The sequence below is a fragment of the Cyrtonyx montezumae genome, unplaced genomic scaffold (assembly GCF_038088225.1).
Source record: "Cyrtonyx montezumae isolate F1298 unplaced genomic scaffold, pur_monq_1.0 scaffold_9, whole genome shotgun sequence".
Classification (NCBI taxonomy): Eukaryota; Metazoa; Chordata; class Aves; order Galliformes; family Odontophoridae; genus Cyrtonyx; species Cyrtonyx montezumae.
The window spans coordinates 8,291,718-8,310,810 of record NW_027072100.1 but is presented as its reverse complement, the minus strand read 5'-3'; the positions used below and the strand labels follow the sequence as shown (position 1 = coordinate 8,310,810).

Sequence of the window (19,093 nt, the reverse complement as noted above, 5' to 3'; positions counted from 1 at the left end):
TGCCTGCTCGTTAGGGATGGCTGAGCTGGTGTGATCCACGTGGCTGGAGTCCTTTTGATGAAGTCCATGGCACAGGGCATCTTCCCATGCAGGTTCCCTGATGGTAAGACTGTCCCATTCCCATTGGAGTGGGAAGCAGTTTTGTTTGTTCCAGTTGGCTTTAGTTGAACATTTGGATTAACGGTAGGGAAATTCCTGGGGTTGGAATCAGAGCCGGGAAGGAAAAGGAGTCATTCTGGAGTCCTTCTGGAGTCCTTTAATCACCGTTTCTTCATTAGTTGCCAGAAATGCCAGCATTATTTAATCGTCTGTTAAATCCTAATCACATGAGCACTTTCCCTGAGTGCAATGTCCTGTGATAAATTGCCCGGTGCTCGTGTCAGAGCCGTGTTCTGCTCTCCAGCCCACACTAGGCTGAGTGCCCTGTGACTGCTGCTGATCTCTGGACAGGGAGCAGGAGAGGAATGGAATGTTTTCAGTGTAAATTGATTTTAAAAGACCTCTGACGCCAAATTTGGACAAAGACACCATCTTTTTATTGCCTTGAGGCCTCTGTAAACGATGCTGTTTTCCTTTCTATACTCCTCAGCAAATGCTAAAGGGTCTGTGTTGTATCAGGGGAATCACAGACAATATCTCTAAGATCATCAAGTCCAACCTGACCCACCCCCACCATGTCCACCAAGCCATGTCCATTTACAGCTGTGGCAAATCGTACTAAGAAATAAAACTAGAAATCACTGTATCCTGATGCCATATCCCTCCCCAGCCCCAGATCATCCAACATCACCCAATACTGGTGCCTGAGTGCCAGTACCAAAGGAATGTTTAATAACATCTCTTTTTCTCCTTTGCTCTTTTTCAGTTCCCTTTAGATCCAAAATGATTTGTATTTCCTTGGTGTTTGCCCCAAAGGCAGTCAAAAACAAACGTATTGACGTGAAAATGAGTACCTTAATCAGCAAAAATCATGTTTTGTTGTGTTGTGAGGTATAGATATATATATTAATAATAATAATGGGAGCCCAAAGGGAGAGAGACTGAGAAAGAAAGAGCAAATAAAGGGAAAGGCGATGTATGTTCTGGCAGGGTGCCAGGGGCCCTCTGGGCCAGGTTTGGATAAATCGGGGCTTAATTTGTGGTGTGAGAAACCACTAGAGTGAGTCTGCAGCAAACAAAGGGCGATTCACAAAGGGACACGGCCACGGGTGGGTGGGATGGGGCAGCCTGCCAGGCCTGCCCGCTCTTGGGTCCTCAGCACATCCTGCAAGGCCCGATGAGCTGCTCAAGGCTTTCTTTCCTGCTTGCGTTTTTTAAAGCGTATTTATTCTCCCAAAGGGAAAAAACAAACCACCTTGAAATATACCCCACGGTCCAGAAAACAAAAGGCAGATGAGGAACACCGGAGTTCATTAACTTGATGAAAACTGAATTGAGATTCTTAAGCGAGACTCCAGAGGGAGGGGAGATTTCTTCCTTTGACGTTTGGGTTGGGCTCTGTGAAATGCTTTCCTGGACCATGAGCAGTTGTTTACATTTGAAAGGCAGTGCTGTGTCAGCCACCCCGGGCTCAGCGCTCAGTGCCAGCCCCATCTCCATGGGGTCCCCCCCAGAAGCACCAGAGCTCGGTACTGCCCTCCTCCAGGCCCCAGAACGTTCTTGTTCATGGATCAGAGAGATGGCATCCAGGCCCTCCCTGGTAGCTGGGCAGTGTGAATCTGCCAGGGGAATTTTCACCAAAATGGGAAGCTGTGTTATTTCTATCACAGCTCACAGCATGGGTGGTACCAACAAATTGTGCCCAAGTCCCATAGCATTCTCCTGTTCTTCCCAATAAGCAGAGCAGAAGGAATAGTTGGGTCTGCTCGGACCTGGATGGTACTTAATAGCTACCAATTAAACCCTTGGCTGGTGGAACATCCTCTTTTGATTGCTTGGATCTGTGCAATGTGTTCAGTAATTAGCACTCAGACAGGTGTATGCTGCGGTTTCAGAAAGTAAAAGCAATGTCTGCATTTATGTGCAGTGATCACAGCTGTTGGGTCCCACTCAAGCAGGCTGATGGGGACACAGCACTGCTCCCCCAGAGGAGCAGTTTTCCCACCACATTATCTGATTTGTGAGGCTGGCTGTGGAATTCTGCCTACACACATTTCTTCTTGCTGCTGGAGGTCCTGGAATGACAGTAGATCATCCCACACAGGGCAGACTGTGGTCATTTACCAGCCCAGGCCAACACTGGCTCATTCCTAATATTTTATTTTGGAAAACACAATGATGGGAGCGATGGGAATTGATCTTTTGGGTCTCCACATTCACTTTGGGCTTAACTCATGCAACCACAACTTGGGTATTCCCATGAGCTTGTGTCTGAAGTGAAGAAGGTTTGAGCTGTGTCTATGGAACAGTTTGGGCTTTGTTATTGTCCCAGCAGAGGCACTGCCAGAAACTGCTCCTTGAGCTGCTGCCACTCAAGCAGGATGAATCCGTTGGTAGAGTTGTAGAGTGGTAGAGTTTGCATCAAACCCAAAAGATGGAGGCAGAAAATGCAGTGGGAAATGAGGAATAAAATCATTTCATTTTGCATTTAGGTTAGTTGTTAGGAGAAAATCCTTTATCAGAGGGCATGAGGCCCCAGCACTGCTGCCAGAGGTGTGGGTGCCCCTTCACTGGAGGTGCCCAAGGCCATGGATGGGCCCTGAGTGACCTGGTCTGGTGGGGTATTGGAATTAATGATCTTTAAGGTCCTTTTCAACCCAAGCCACTCTATGGTTCTATGATTTCATGAGTCTGTCCCTCTGTGTTTCTATGATCCCATTAGTCTGTGTTTTTGTGGTTCTATGAAAAGTACCAGGAGTTGCTAATGACTGGGAGAAGACTGCCAGCCATCTTGGCACTGTGCACAGCTGTCCCTCACTGGGAAGGGGGACACAGCCACTGGGTTCTCAGCCACGTGCCACCTACCCATGCCCAGGCACAGCACTGGGATCCCTGTTCGGTGTGTGGAGGTGGGCAGGTGAAGGCTTTCTGCTGCATTACACAGGGCTGGTGTGACTAATGGAAGGGAAAGAAGTAATGTTTGACCCTCGTTAGTGTCACAAATGGAAACGATGCCCACCCATTGTCTGAATAGTGTTTTACGCTTGCAGAGCTCTGACAAAGAGGGCTGTGTTCTGTTCGTGTATGATTAACTAAATCCTGTGTTTGATGTAGTGGGCTGAGCGACAGAGAGAAAGGAGATGCAATAATAGCGGCAGCGGCTGTGCCTCTGCAGCAGTGAGGTTTGGGTGGAGAGAGGCCAGGCACTGCTCCCACCCTGTTTGTAGCTGTGGTACAGTGCATACCTGAAATCTGAAAAAAAATCCCCTTGTTTGGCCTCGTTTGGGCTTCCCACATGGAAAAAAGGTCTGTGTGGACAGGAGCGTGCAATGCTGAGGACACAGAGTGCTTCCTGCTGCATGCATCGCCCACTGGGGCAATGGGGAGGAAAAGCCGTTTGTCTGTGTAAGAGCTGCTCGGTTAATTGAGGCTCAGGAAGCCCCGCAGGGGTCGGTTATCTCATTCTTCCCTGCCCCCAGTGTTTCCCGCTGTTCAGACATGGACTTGCTCACAGCATGTTTTTCCCCACTGTTCCTACTTGCCTCTCCTGAACCAAGACCACATTTATCAAAATCCCACAAGGGTCAGCTCCTTGCAGACTGGGAGATACAGATAAATCCCCAAGATTTTTCATGCTTATTCATTTCAGCATCACCTGTCTCTGCTGCTCATCATCTAACACTGTTTTTATTACTCTTAATTGCCTTTCTCTGTTTAAAAAAGCAAAAAAAAAGTCTGGCAGCTCAATTTGACTGCAAATGCTTTTGAAGATTGACAGGAACAACACTTAAATTGCTGCGTTCCAGCATGAGCATGCCTTTCACGTCAGAGATTGGGACAAAAATGATATATCATGGTGTTCCAGGTTTAATTTCACCTACAGCATCTGTATATTATATGGTAGCAGCCATTAGAATGAATGATGCCAAAACTAGACAGAGCCTGTGCTCTTAATTGTAGGGAGCATTTGCTGTGCTGATGACAGACAGTGACTGCCTGTGGATGCTGCTTTCACCTCATTCCTACTTTTTCACCCCACTTCCTACTTTTTTGCTGCAGCATATGAAAGTAAGAATACACTTTTTGCACCATTTCTGGCTGTTTTTGTGGGGTTTTTTTGTTCGTTTGTTTTTGCAAAGCGAAACGTTGTCACATTTGGTTTCCCATGAACACCTCCGCTTCTGGATATCGCTTTGGTAACCCTAACAAAGCCTTCTTGACAGCTCTGACTGACTGCCCCCATTCATAAAAATGTGTCTTAATATCCACTTCTTACCCCTCAGTATCAGTCAGGCAGCTTCATTGCTAAAAAGATCAAACAATTATTTTATAGTAATACCTGTGTATGTCTAATTCTTGTTAGGCCCAAGACCCACAGTGATGGAAGATGTGGGGATGCAGATGTTGTATTCTCTGCCATTTCATGGCCAGTCTGCTTAAAGCCCTGTGAAAGAACCACTGCCTCATTCTTTATCTCTGCCAACGCATCGGGGCCCCCTCCCCCAGTTCCAGCTCACTGAGTTGTAAATCAGAAATGGAAGTGGAGCATCTTTTGTTTTGCTGTCACAACTTTGATCTCCTGCTGCAGTCACAAGCCACAACGGGAGTTGGTCTGGGGCTATTTGCAGCACGAGGGTTTCAATAGCAGCCACTCCCTGCAGACTCCAGGAGCAGTCCCCAGACATGGACAATTTAAACTCTCTGCTACTGTGTCATGCACTAAGACCAACTTTCTCCCAGGGATCCATATCAGACAGACATGATCTAACTGGGCTGCATTTCGAGCCAGATTCCTGGAAGAGCAGGCTGCTTGTTTTTACATTGTTAGGAGGTTTTTCATGACGAGTCATCTGGGTTTTCAAGCACCTTTGGGTTTTATTGAGCCTACATTAAAAGGTACGAGTACACCCGGACATATGTTTTAAATTACACCATTTGGGCTGTCAGGAGTCTAATGTAGAACAGATTTAAGTAGCTAGAGTTACAGTCAAAGATCCCCACGAGATTGAGCTTGGCCAGCTGAACGCTTGCTAAGGGGTGACTCATTTAATCTTTGTCAGCATGGTAGATGATGCATGTTAAACCATGCGAACGGATGCATCTAACAGTGGATCTTTGTGCTGTCAGAGCTCACGGGCTCTGTGTGGTCGCCTGGTTTTGTGTGTGAGCGATGGCAGCAGCAGCCTGAGCCATGGGGAGCTGCCTCAGGCTGGAGCTTATTGTGTCCCTTGCTGGGAGCACTGAGTGCAAGGTCTGGAGAGTCAGCGTGGCCTGGGGAAAGTGATTCAACAAAGATATGGGGGCCCAAGAAATGCCCTGATTAGCTGAGATTTATGAGCCAGGGATGGACACATTGCTTGAAACTGCTGAAATGGGGGATGGGACCTGGCCCTTCCTGGATGTGGTGGTGAGCTGCAGGCTGCACTTCCCACACTCCTGGTGTCCACATTCTTGGTGCCCATGTTATTGGTGTCCATATGTTTTTGCCCACGCCCCTGGTGTCTATGTATTTGATGTCCCTGCTACAGCACCTCTGGTATTTCCACACTCACTAGCTTCTCATGTTTTGGCTCTTCCTTTGGGTTCCTTGCCTGGCTTAGCTTCTTTTAGTAAAAAGAATTCTGCAGCCTCGGTCGTCTTTACATCTTCAGTTCAAAAGAACCAGGTATTTTTTCTATGTGGACTTGGAATTTTCTGCAGATCTCTTACTGAGCTGGTGAGCTTACAGCACAAAATGTGAGAACCCACTGGTGCTGTGCAGGACACGTGTGACAATGGCACTACCCTGTAGGATCCAACTCTGACAGAGCTGCAGTGTGGGCTGCAGAGGAGGTCTCTGGGTTTTCTCTCGAGCTGCTGATGTGACTGAGGTTTCCTGATTTTCTGTCTGGCAGAGTGGGACTTTGTAGCTGCAAAGGGCCTCTCAAGGGTTATGTTTTAGTAATGAGCCTCCTGTTCTCCAGACTGAACCATCCCAGTTCCCTCAGATCTGTGCTCCAGACCCTTCACAGCTCTGCTGCCCTTCTCTGAACACACTCCAGGGCCACTATGTCCTTCTTGCACCGAGAGGGTGAAAGGAGGGGATCTTGAGGGATCTCAAGGCGTGGGTCCCCTGGTACCTTTTATCTTTAAAATAATTAGGGGAAAAAATGAGCTGAAGGGGCCAGGAATGGCAGGCAGGCAGGGGCTGACTTCAGAGGAGAAAAATGCCAGCAAACCTCAGCACTCCTTGAGGCAGGGGAGCTGCCAGCTGCACTGGGGCATGTCATCCATCAGCTGTCACCAGGGCCTGGAGCACTGTGGGGCCACGGGCACACCTGTAACCTTTGCCTCGTGGAGCTGCCTGCGCTGTCCCCGGGGTTTGCTCTGCACTGAAAAGGCAGCAAAGGGCTGCAGGGCAGCAGGAGGGGCTGCGGGTTCAGGTGGGAGCTTATAGCTCCAGGGGGGAGCAGGGGGCATTGAGTGTGCACAGTCCACCCCTGCACTTGGGGTCCTGCATTACCCAAATCCACAGATCCTTTGTCTGTGGGGAAGGACCCGTGGGGCTGGATTTGGTGATGCAGTACCACTGATACCCACGTGGTAGGCACAGCATCCCCAGCTCTGATCTGCTGCGGTGGCTGAAGGTTGGGTGCCAGGTTTTGCTTCCAAGAAAGAGTAGAGGGAGTGAGCTTCAAATGAGGGTAAAGGCCTCCCAGCCCCACTCTCCTTGGTTATTGTATAATTTCTACAGTACTTCAAAGGCACTCTGCAAACCAGCACTTGAGAACCCTCTCCTCAAGGCTTGTAGTATGACCTTGCAAGCATTAAATCCCTGACTCTCTCAACCTGGAACTGTTTCCAGCTCTCAAATGTCTCCTGAGGACCCTTTTCCTTCCCTTCATCAGCTGCTTTGTTCTAACATCCAAATTCCTCCACCAGAGCAAGCTCTGTTCTTCCTGATATTTAAGATGCTGTTACACACCAATGAATCAATTTCCTTTTTTAGTTGCTGAATATTTAAAAGCATTTTAATGATTTTTTAAGGCCATACTTTTTTAATGTCTTTTTTTTTTCCTTCTGACATTCTGTCTCTGAGGGAATTGGAAGCAAGGAAATACCACTTGTAACTTCAAAAACAGAGCTTAAAGTGTTTCTGATAGCAGGGCTGTAATGTTTGCTGAAGATCAAAGGAACCTTCCCAAACTCCATTGTTTTGTTTCCCTTAAGAGCTGCCAGTTGCATCCTAAATAACCAACCAATCCATAACCAACCAGCCAATAACTAACCAGTCCACAACCAACCCCTAACCAACCAACCCATAATCAGTCAACCAGCCAATAACCAATCAACACACAATCAACCAATCTGTAACCAACCAACCCATAGCTAACTAACGTATAGCCAACCAACCAATAACCAACCAACCCATAGCCAGCAGCCAGTAACCAACCAGCCCATAAGCAACCAACCTTTTTCCAAGAGAATAAGCAGTGCTGGCTGAGCTGGCTGTGCTGCCTTCATCTCAGCAGTGTGAGCTGGACCTTGGTGGTTCTCCGGTCCCTTTGGGCATCCCAGCTGTTGTAGCCAAGCTTCAGCCCCAGGGGATGGTCTGAACTTCAGGATGGATATAGCACAGCACTGAGATTTTCCTGAATTCTGCCTGCCAGGGGTCTGCAGGTCACTGGGCTCTTTCGTCAGCAGTGTGGGAGAAGGGATGCAATTCCTGATACGAATCACCAAAAAAGCTGGATGTGAAGTGAGTGTAAAAATGACACAGTGCCCTGGGCATTGCTGCTGGAGACTGCTGTGTGCTGAAGAAGTGCTGTTCCCAGATGTAGTGCATCCAGATGTGTGTGTCCCACATGTAGCACTTGTGCTGCTGTGGAAATGGTTAAAGTGCTGCTCTTTTTGCTTAGATAAACAGAGTCCTGCGTGAAGAGCTTGGTCATAATCCCTTTCTGAACTCTGGTTCTAAAAGTGATATATGGAATGTAAATGCCATAAAGATTAGAAATCAGAAAAAAATAAATAAAGCACTGGGAAGAACTGTGGAGTTGCTCTGCATTCCCAAGGAATGCTGCAGGAATTCCTTTCCTGGTGCTGTTCCCCAGCTCACCTCCTTCGAGCACTGCTGCACACAGCCAGGTGGTTTGCAGAGGGATTTTAAAGAAGCCTGACATGGGCTGGGAGTGACCCCGAGTAAACAAGGTGGCTGTTTGCCTCCGCTTCTGAAGCTGTAAGGCAAAGTAACAGGATGCAGCTACTTGTCAAGGAATTTGGGGATTTACTTCCTGCTGGGCTCTCAGGAGGGAGCGTGTCAGCACTGTGTCATTGTCACATGGAGAGCAGCCCTCTGTCACTGCACTTTTCGGGATACTCACGTGGGATCCTTCTCCTCTAACCCTCTGTGCACAGGGCTGCAGTGCTGAGCAGGGCTGGTCACGTTGGGTGTTGGTGGGACAGGTTTGGTTGTCAGAGATTTGTTGCTTACCTTAAAATCTAGCGATGTTAAGGTGTACAAATTCTTCCTGGGTATGGTGGGGGCGGGTTGGGGCTGGACGTGGTGACCTTAAAGGCCTTTTCAAATCTCAATGATCCTGTGATATATCTCCCCAAAAAACCTTGGTCCTCGAGTTGACCTTGTGAAATATCTGAAGTCAAAGGTGTGAAGGAGGCTCTCCCCCCAAAAAACCAGAATGCATGGGGGCTGAGCTGTGGCAGCTGCAGCCTTTGAAGAACCCAGCTTTTTGCACGTGGGGGATTTCCCATATTTGAGATAGGCTCCTACCAACTGGTGATAGTGATGTGGTTTGGAGAAGGGGGGAATGCATTCACAATCTGCTGAGTCTTCCAGTCTGTGAGTTATGGTACTTGGGGTTTCGAGCTCTGTCTGTAGCAGCATGCTTGGGGATCCATGGCGGGTGGGAGGAGGTCTGTGATGGATTGTCTGTGCTCAGCAGCACTGAAACAGAGGAGCTGAGCCTGTGGGCAGCTCCTGCTCACTGGGTGCAAAGCATGGAGCTGGGCAACCCGCCAGCAGTGATTCACAGAGCTGGAGAGGACCTGAAGGAATTGTGGCCCGATCAGACCCCGGTTCACAGCCCTGCCTGAGTGAGGGCTTGAGGGGAAACATGAGGTGGTTTCATTGCAGTTTCTGCACGGTGTTGCCATGCACCTCCCAGAGCCCTTGGGCTGTGTGCAGAGCTGCTGTTGGGCTGAGCAGGATGCTCCAGGAATAAAGTGGGCTCTCACTGAGTAGGAGGTGTTTGCAGTGTATTGCCAAGACTGTTTGGTCTCTAATTACAATGTGAGCTGTGTTGGAGACCACCCAGAGCTCTCCCTGAGAACATGACTGCACTCCCAAATTATTCTGCTGGGAGATCCCATTGCTATCCCATACCTGCAGAGGTACAAACCACTGCTCCTCTGCCTGTGCCGTGTACCATTCTGTGGGTCTGTCTCCTAGCTTCATGCCCAGCTCTTTCCCTGCTTTGTCTGTACTTATACTGTGTTACAGCTGGGAACTGTGTCTAGCTTCTTGTTCTTCCAAGACCACATAGGAATCTCATGAGAATAAAAAAAAAGAGCAACTCCCATTAAGAACTTTTATATTTTTTGGTTTTTCTCTCTTTGCTGCTGATATATCTTTCATGAGCTGTGCTACTCACATAGCAAATGTGGGTTAGGCTGGAGGCTCCTTCAGCCAACCATTTGGGATTTTGCCCTAACAAGACAGCTGAAACTGCACAGCATGTGTGCTCCAGAAACAAAAACCTCCACTTCAGTGCAATGAGCCGCCTTCTTTCCCCTAAAATGAATGGATCCATTTTGATTCTGGCCCAGTGACATTTCAGTTGGCTTTCCATCATTACCACTCACATCAGGAGCTGCTGCCTCAAACCAACACGAGCTGGATGCCCCTCTCTTGACAATTCCCAATGCTCACCTGTTCTAACAGCCCCATACAGAAACAGCTGCACTCCCAATGCCTGACCTGTGTAGCCTCACAGGGAGAGTATTCCTTAAATGGCTTAAGATAGCTTAAAAAAATAAACTGTAAAAAAATGTATTTACATTCTTTTTATACCTGGGTCAGCTCTCTGCGCTGGTTCGCAGCACAGTCCCACAAATGGTAGAGTTGGCATGGCCAGAGGGGGAAGGAGTGCAGCAAAGATGAGGGGATACTGGTGCCAAGGATAACGTGTGCAGGGAGCAGCTCTGCTCTGCTTTCCCCAGCCCCAAACGTGACCAACACTACAAAAATCTGGCTTTTCCCCTCCAACACACAGTGAGCTCCTGCAATAACGTGGATCTGGTAAAGACCCCGAAGAGCTTCATCAGGGTTTCTCCAGAGGAAGTGTCGGTGCTGTTATTAGCAAGCAGGTCACATCCTCCCTCTTTTACACTGTCTCTGCATCCCTCCAGAGCAGTTCAATGGCAGCAGGCACGAACTAATTAAATTCCTTTATTCATACCTCATGCAGAAGTGTGGAGCTCGAGGCAGGAATGCCAGCAGGCACACACCCATCCCTCTGTTTCCAGCACTTGGGATGCTTCATTAGAGATGGGATAAATCCCTCACACCAAGCCAGGGGCATCAGGTTCTGTCAGCATGAATCTCGTTAGTGGTTCCAAGGGCTTTCATCCTGGGATTCCTTAACATTCAGAGCCGTGGGTCAGCCCACATTGGGTATCTTTCATCAGAGATTCCACACCTGAAGCTCTGTAATAATGTGGCTCCTCTAAAAGAAATCCCAAACACCCAGCCCAGCTGCAACGGCAGCATGCCCTCGAGTTAATGACTTTAATTGCTGTAAAATTACCAGATAGCACATCTGTAATTTTAATCTCCTGATCCACAAAGCACTTTTTTCCCTTCGGTGTTTTTAAAGAAGGTAAAGCAGCCTTTGGTTTCTGTGCCAGTTCTTCTGGGATCTTTGGAGAGAACCTTCCCACAAAACCCCCACTGTGGCTCTGAGGTCCCTTTTTCTTTATTGAAAATATCATCCTTTGTATTCATGCAAACTATTTGGAAGCAGGAACAAGATCCATCCCAGAAAACCAACCAGGTTAGAAAGGTTTCTTTGCTTATCTGGATGGTTGTACAAAGGTTATACTCAATGCAAACCTTAAAGCACTGAGGGAACTGCAGATTATTGCAAGCCCCAATTTTCCTATTTGCTCTCTTTTCCTACTGGAGGGAATCATTTTTCAGTGCAAAACAGCTGGGTGTTCCTATCGAGCAACCAGAGGAATAATCTGCACGGAAAAAGCTCAGAGGCTTTCCCAAATAGGAAGTAATTTAGATTTCAGATTAATGCCTGTGGCAATGGAAATATGTGCAGTCCTTTCCTGAGATGGAGCCCCAAGCATGGCTTGCTCTTATCTGCAGTGCACATGGGTGTGAAAACTCAATCGTGCTGTTCAACTAAAAGGCAGAAACCCCACACATGGCACTGCACACCCAGACATGCTGCGATTCTGCAGGTGACAACTACTGGTACCTATGGTGGCTGAAGAGAGGGCAGCACTATGTTTTCATGTATCCCCTCTAAACTGACTCTTAGAAGCCGGTTCATATGAGTCTGGTGCTTGTAGAGGATACAGCTGTGGCTCATGCTCTGCTTAGAGATGGAAGCCCATGGGCAGGTGGAGAGAACCAAACGATCTGGGAGCAGTGATAGGGTGCAGCCCAATGGTTGCCTTGTAGGAGCTACAGGTGTAAGCTGAGCTCTCCTCAGCTTGTAGCTCTGATGCTTGGGCAGCCACTCCCTGTCCCCATTTACTGAAGAAGGAACACCAGTTGGCACCCCAATGTTCTCCATCCCCATCTCACCCAAGCAAGTGAATTGCCAAACTCATCCTCCTGGCAGCAAAGCACCAATTACTGAGGGTTGAGGCACAGAATCCTTCTTCTGGGACCTATAAACCCTCCCTTCTGGCAGTGAAAGGAGCTCTGCAACAGGAAAACTTTGGGCTATGCGGACATCTGGGATGGAGGGAGTCTGCACAAGGGGGGAGCCCACTTCTGGAGCACTGATACCACTCCACTGCTGGCAGCTGCAGTTTGCAACAGGGTCACTTAGGTGTCCTCTGCTGTTGTCGCTCTGTTTGGTATGGTCCTGCCCTTCAGGGGAGTCCTGCAGAAAAAGACCTGCAGTCTTTGCAGGTCCCCACTCAAGCAAAAGACAAACTCTGCATATGCCTTAAGCTTTACATGGCCAAGGACACGGACCTGAGCAATTCAGATTGCACCCAGAAGAAGGGCACTGGTGCAGCCTGGGCAGCAAAGGGAGGAGATGGCTCGTTCAGGGCATGGGGACTCTCTGCAGTGCCTTCCCCACATCCCAGAGGCCTGCCAGCTTTCTCTCACACCAGTGGCTTTAGTTGCTGAAAACTTAAAATGCTGCTGATGAGGGCTGTGCCATGCTCCTGGCTTTGCATTGCACGAGGGCCCTCCACATTCCTCACCTGTTCTGCTCACTGATAAGGTTAACAGGGGGAGGATCTTGCTGCCAAATGCGTTTTAACAGATGAGGGCTGTTTGCACCCAGCTGTTGGGCTGATGGTGTTTCTGTCTCAGGGAATGCAGAATGGGAAACATCAGTGCAAGGAGCAAGATGAAAGAGAAGAGGCTGCAAAGGGCGGCCCTGCAAATTTCTCCTGCACTCGGTCAAGCTCCAAAATAATCAGATTAAGCCGTAAGTGTATAAATGGGGCCGGAGTATGTTTGCTCTGCTGACTCCATCCTGCATTCAGGGTGCTCCGAGCAGTGTAACTATAGCCCAGGAGGTATTAGTCACGCTGGGAGGGCTTCAGTGAATGTAAGAGGGCTTCATCTGGGCAGTTACCAAGGCAACTCTCGCTAATATTTCATCACAATGCTTTCACCCTCTCCAAGTCCCACGGATTAGGAGTGGGAATCTCAGAGAGAAGAGTTTATTGTCAATATTGTGCTTGGACTGAGTGTATCCCTCCTTCCTCTCCCACCCTCCAAACCCACCCCCCCCCCCCAAAAAAAAAAAAAAAAAAAAAAAAAAAGAAAGAAAAAAAAGCATTCCCTATGGGCAGAACCCACACTGAGCAGCTGGAGCTGAGCTCTGTCATCCAGCACTTCCTATGGAAGGTCTTGTGCAGTAACCAATCTCCCTCTTTCCAACTCTGAAATAAGTGGAGATGCAGCATAAGCCCATCTCCTTCTGCACTGAGATGACTCTCAGACCCTGCAGTGTCATACCAAACTCATTGCACCAGTGCCACTCACTGGCATGGGCCATTCCCCTTCCTGGGGTCAGGGAATGATATTATTTCCCACGTTCAAAAACTGCTTTGAAAGGCATGAGGGTAGAAATCCTTCATTTTTACTTTTTTTTCTTTCTTCAGACTTTACATCTAACTTCTTTAGCAGCTGGCACTGTTTATGAGACCCACTGCTCTCATTTCATCTGGGAAAACACGTGCAGCACAATTAGAAAAGCTGCTGGGGAGCAACAAATAGCAGAGCCTTACAGCAAGAATGTGGCGTCGCTGCTTCCTTTGGTTCCTCCTTGTGGGGTGAGCTTGGTGCTTGTAATGCTGCTAGGATCTGTTGCTTGTTCCTAACTTGCTTTAATCACCTATTATTTCTCCTTAAAGAATTGGGACTTAATAGGAAAATGACAATACTGTGATCCACTATGGCAGAGAAAGTCTCTTCATCAAGTCTGTGTACTAGAACTTGGTACCAGTGGGGATTTAAGGCACAATTCAGGTCTCCCCATGGTGCAGGTATGTTTGCACGAGCACTGTGTTCCCTGTAGTGTGCTGGTTTGGGAGAAATAATGGGATCAGAGCATTCCCTGGGCCTTTGCTTTGCAGATCCAGATTAGTTCTTCCTTCTGCAGTATTAGCTGCTGACTATGGGACCTGTTGTTTTCAGGGTTATCTGTGATCCCAGCAGCAGCTCTCTCAAGAATGGCAAGAAGGAAAGAAACCCCTGGAAGGGAAACACAATGGATTGCACTCAAGCAATCCTTATTGCCATAAATCACTCCTTCCTTTCCAGTGAAAAACTGTGTGTGCATCAGCAGTGCTGAGTTCTTGAAATCCCTGCCTCTAGGGATCGCCACCTACAGTTTGCAGAGTGGGGTGTGATGCGGTGTTTCTGCTGGGCAGCAAGGCACGGCCACGACCTCATACCCAAAGAATATGTGCACACAGCCATGGGGTACAGGAACAAACCCAGGAGAATGAACTCCCAGGCACTCCTGGTGTGCTGGAGTGACATAGTAGGACAAATCTTATTCCCTGAGCAGGGATGGAGCCAGGCTCCAGTTAGCAGCGCTGGATGCATCCCACCTCTGGGCGTGCTCTCTGCCTGCTCCCTGTTGCACTCTCACACATGAGTGCACACATCAGCACTGCCCTCATTTCCATCCTGAGTATGTTCGCTCATCCCCCTCTCCCCCTGTGGCTGCAGTGTGACACAGCTCTGTGTCCTCCTGGAAGGATCTTCCTGTGCTGCTGGCTGAGCTGATCGCTGCTGACACCGTGGGGCCCTCCATGGACCTTGGGCTGCAGGGAGAGCTGCAGAGTACACCTGAGTGTGATGATGCCATTAACATAAAAGCGGCAGTGTTCACATTTGATTTGTGCAAAGAGAAACATGTTGCTGATGGAGATTGAGCTTGGGGCATGCCCAGGGGACAGCGTGTGCTCAGTGCTCTCCAGAGCAACGCGGTGCCCGGGCTGTTAAAGAAAAAGTGTTTGGGCCCCTGCCAGGTAGACAAGCAGCATGAATGAAACACCTGTTCTGGCTATGGAGGGTTTGGAGCCACCCTATGTCAGGGGAGGTACAGGCTGACCTGAACATGAACTGACTCCTCTGGTGTAGAGTAACACGTCCCTCAGGGCCGTGGGACTGCGTGATCTCTTGTGGAAGTGTCCCTACAGACAGAAGGCAGTTGTGCTGTTGGTATCTAAAAAGTGCAGCCCAGGCACGGCAAACCCCACAGCCGTGGGCCAGAGCACACTTCTCCAAATCTAAACAGGTGTGAAATGGGGTACACTGTGAAGGGAATACAGACAAGATAGATGAAAGTGATTTTACAAAGGGAAAAAGATAGTGATTAATTCCAGATGTCTCCTAATCCTATTCTTGCTAATGCTTACTTGGAGCTGGTAGGATTTGGGGATCTCCGTTTTGCCTGATGTGGTTTAGTTCTGAGAAGATCCAGAGGACGCTGCCTTCCTGGAGCTGCTCCATGCTGCAGCTCCGCATCGTTCTGCTTTGGTCTGAAGACTTTTTAACTTTATGCCTTTTAAAACATAGCAAAAACTGAAAGCAGAGCTGTGCTTGAAGCTGCTGAGCACTGGAGGTGACAGCTGTAGTGGGTGCACAGCTCTGGCAGCACAGTGCTGACCCCGAGCAAACCCCTCGTGCCTTCCAGAGAACTTTTCAGACATTTCCCACTGCAGAAGCAAACAGTGCCCCGTCCCCATGTGCAGGAGGGTTCACCGCTGTGATTGAGCCGTCAGTGTGAAGCACAAACAGGGAGATGTACTCTGAGTCTCCGTGCTGTTTGCAGAGCTGTCTGTGTGTGCGTGGGGTCCGTGCGAGCAGCAGGAGCTGCTCTCAGTGCAAACCTCACCAGGACACAGGAGACCTAAACGTGGTTTTGCTTTGCTTTCTATTATCTTGCAGTCCTCTCAGGCACAGCCTGCAAAGCGTGTACAATTATAATGGAGATGAAGGCTGTTGCTTGTTCCTGCAGCTTGTGTTGGTTCCATTCCAGCTCAGGTGGGATTAATTCTGAGCACCCAGTAGCTGCTCTCGTGTCCTGCCCCGTGTCAGGACATGTGTGTCGAAATGGTGATCTTGGTGCAGTGCTCTTAGGTCAGCACAGAGGAAACACATTCCTTCACACTGCTTGCAGCAGAGCAGCAGAAAAGTAATTAAATCTTCCTTAAGATAACGAGTCCCTGACCCCAGCTCATGCATGGTGCAGAAACCATATGCTCTGCTATTTCTCTTGGCTCAGACACTGACAGCTCTGAATGCAGAGATACCTTGCTGGGAAACACCACAAGTAAGGCACAGCTCTTCTTCCATTGGAAGTACGTTGTTCTTCCCAGAGCAAAGAGCATCTTATTTCACTTCTCTACATAATAACAATATAAAGCTGGGTAATTTCTTGTTATTACCACTCAATTACTCAGCAGGCTTCCACTTTGTGGCATGCTTCTCTGCATTTCTGCCACAGGTTAAGAGGGGATGTGGGTATGGGAAATGTGTTGGATGTAATTTGCTGAATCCTTGCTCAGGCTTAGGAGCTGGGTTCCCTAATTGAGGTAAGATTCAGGGAGAAAGAGCTTGCTGTCTTTCCAATGGAGGCTTCTGGCAAGCTCCTCGTGGTCCTGCAATCTGTAGGGAGGCAAAAATAAAGACTTCAGCAGAGCTTGGATGCTGCAATGGCTGCGGCAGTGTTCTCAGAGTGTGTCTGAGCAGGATTGTCAGAGGCTGGATTGTCCCCTTTCCTTCTACATTTCGTGGTAGTGGGCTGGATTGGAATGGAAAAGTCATTTCTGCTTCAGCACCTCCAGTCTGAGCGAGTTACTGTGGGTAGCAGCTCCACAGAGCCCAGCACAGGAGCATCCGTGCCACACTGCAGCCCCAGTGCACTGTCAGCCCTCTGCTGCCCAGCAGCCCTTGGTTCTGCTCCTGTGGCTGAATCCGTGCCACAAAGCCCACGAGCTCGCCGTGATCTCACTCTGGATGGACGGTTCACTTTCCTTAATTGCATTTTGGAAGGGTGATTAATTACGTGCCACAGCGTTACCACTAGAGGGATTACGGATATTAGAGCGGTCCCAGTGTTTTGCTTTGAAACTCTCTCGTGGGGGAGGGAGAAAGTGATTTCCCTAATCCGTGCCTTGCTTTCCTGGTTAACTCTTCTGGTGTTTTCACAGATGCCATGGGGTATAAGCAGCTAATTAATCTGGCATTTGATAAAGTTGAAGGAAGTTTAACTCCAGCTCTGTCAAGCACTGGTTTCCTGCACATAACCGTGTTGGTTAACGATTACTGTGCTCAGAGGCGGCCGCTCCGCTTTCCCTAGAGCAAGCTGCCCGTTGCAACGTGCACTTTAAAGGGCAGAGACTGCTCGTGCTTTCTAAAAGAATTTATTGCCAAGGGTTCTGTTATGCCTTTTAAGTATTTATTGGCTGCACATTAAGACCTTGCATGAAGTAGATAAACGGGAAAAATCTCCAGAGACAGGGCAGGAAGGGGTTAAAGGCGCCTGGATGCCCGTGGGGGCTTTCCTGCCCTAGTGGCTTTGGCTGTGCTCTGTGCCTCACACCACGGTATGACACCGGGGCCACCACGTGCCATGGTGGCACAGCTGGCACAGCTGGATGCGGGCTGCAGTATAGGAGGTGCTGCTGGCAGTGCTCCTGATCTTGTGAGCCGTGGGGACACGAGGGACGCCGGCAGCAGGGTGATGGGGAAGGGTGGGCCATCGGTGCTCCTTTCCCCTTTAGCTGAGAAGACAGAGCAAAGAATCACAGAATCAAAGAAGGGCAATTTTTCACTGTCCAAACTAAACAAACAGCAAACCTCGAGGAGAGTGAATGGGACTGGGGGGTGGGAGTGGGGGGCTTTTAACGTTTTGTTAATTAGTAATAGAGCTTTTCCTGGAGATAAACCAATCTATTGGTTAATGGAGTTTATTAATGCACTACAACACCGGCGAGCAGGAGCAGGGCGGCTACAATAGACACGTTGTTTCCGTGAAGATCCCGTCCCTTTCATTCTTCTTCATCTTTTTTTTTTCCCTTCTCTTAGAGAAAAAAAAAATAGAAAAAAAAAGAAAATCCCTTCACCCCATTTAGCCTCTCCTCCTCGCAGCTCGGGGCGGCTCGCAGGGCGAGGCCGGCTCCGTGTTTGGGGAGGGGGGGGACGGACGGGACCGGGGCCCCCGGGGGCGGTGCGGGCGCGGGGCGGTGCGGGCGGCCCCTCCCCGCCGCTGGGGCTGAAGTAGCGCGGAGCGGCGGCGCGGAACGCAGTGCGCTTACGGGACGGGAGCGGGGAGACGCGGAGCTGCCGGGCCCCGCTGCGAGGCCGGCTCGGGGAAGATGGCGAGGGCTGCGGAGCGGGGGCTGCGGCTCTTGGCGCTGTTGTTGGGACTCGGAGCGGGGCTGCTCGCCGCCCGCCCCCCCGCCTCCTTCCCCGGCGACGTGAACGGGCACAGCCTCCACCCGCCCTACTTCAACCTGGCCGAGGGCACCCGCATCTCCGCCTCCGCCACCTGCGGCGAGGAAGCGGCGGGGGCAGCCGGCAGCCGCCGCGCCGTGGAGGATCTGTACTGCAAGCTGGTGGGGGGGCCGCTGGCGGGGGGGGACCCCAACCAGACCATCCAGGTAGGGGCCGAGGCTGGGGCTGGTCGGGGCGGGGGTCCTCCAGGCATCCCCTCAGGGCCGGCTCTGTGCCGCGCTCGTGCTCTCCGCTGCTGAGCTCGCTGGGTGCTGTGCACGCGAAGCGCGGCTCGCCGCGTTCCCATGGCGTTATTTACGAAGGACTCAGCGCTTCGCGTTGGTGCGATGCCGGGCGAGGCGGCTCCGCGGCCCCCTCTGTGTGCCCGAGGGTCGCTGGGGCGCGCGTGGGTTGACCTCGTGGGTCTGAGCTCTGTTCCCTGGGGTCGGCTGAGCTGCTGAGCCCCCCCGTGCAGCGCAGCCACCGGCCCTGCTGGGCTGCTTGTTGCTGCGGGGCTCCCAGTGCCCGGCACCTGTTGCAGTGGAGCGGCACAATGTGATGATGAAGAGCGACGGAGATCTGCCGGCTCCTCACCCAGAGCCTTTCTTGGCCTTTTGTTGGAGCTGCCTTTGTCGTGGGATGAGCTTTTGAAGCGTTTTTCTCGTTCTGGCTGCATTCTCCCGAGTCAGTGCTCTGCTAGGAATTTTCTGGCTGCTGCGTCTACAATGCAGGATTTTTCCCAGTTTGTCATAGAAATTGTTGAAGATGTTACTGGGAGGC

At 50.0% G+C, this 19,093-nt stretch overlaps 1 protein-coding gene across 1 annotated transcript in view; it reads left to right on the top strand.

Moving 5' to 3' along the window:
• Positions 1 to 18,140: 18,140 nt before the first annotated feature.
• Positions 18,141 to 19,093, top strand: part of LAMA5 (laminin subunit alpha 5) — a 75,595-nt gene continuing 74,642 nt past the window's right edge. Inside the window, exon 1 of the mRNA XM_065754394.1 lies at positions 18,141 to 18,480. Coding sequence (XP_065610466.1) covers positions 18,196 to 18,480 — 285 coding nt within the window. The 5' untranslated portion in view covers positions 18,141 to 18,195. The remainder of the gene's footprint in view (positions 18,481 to 19,093) is intronic.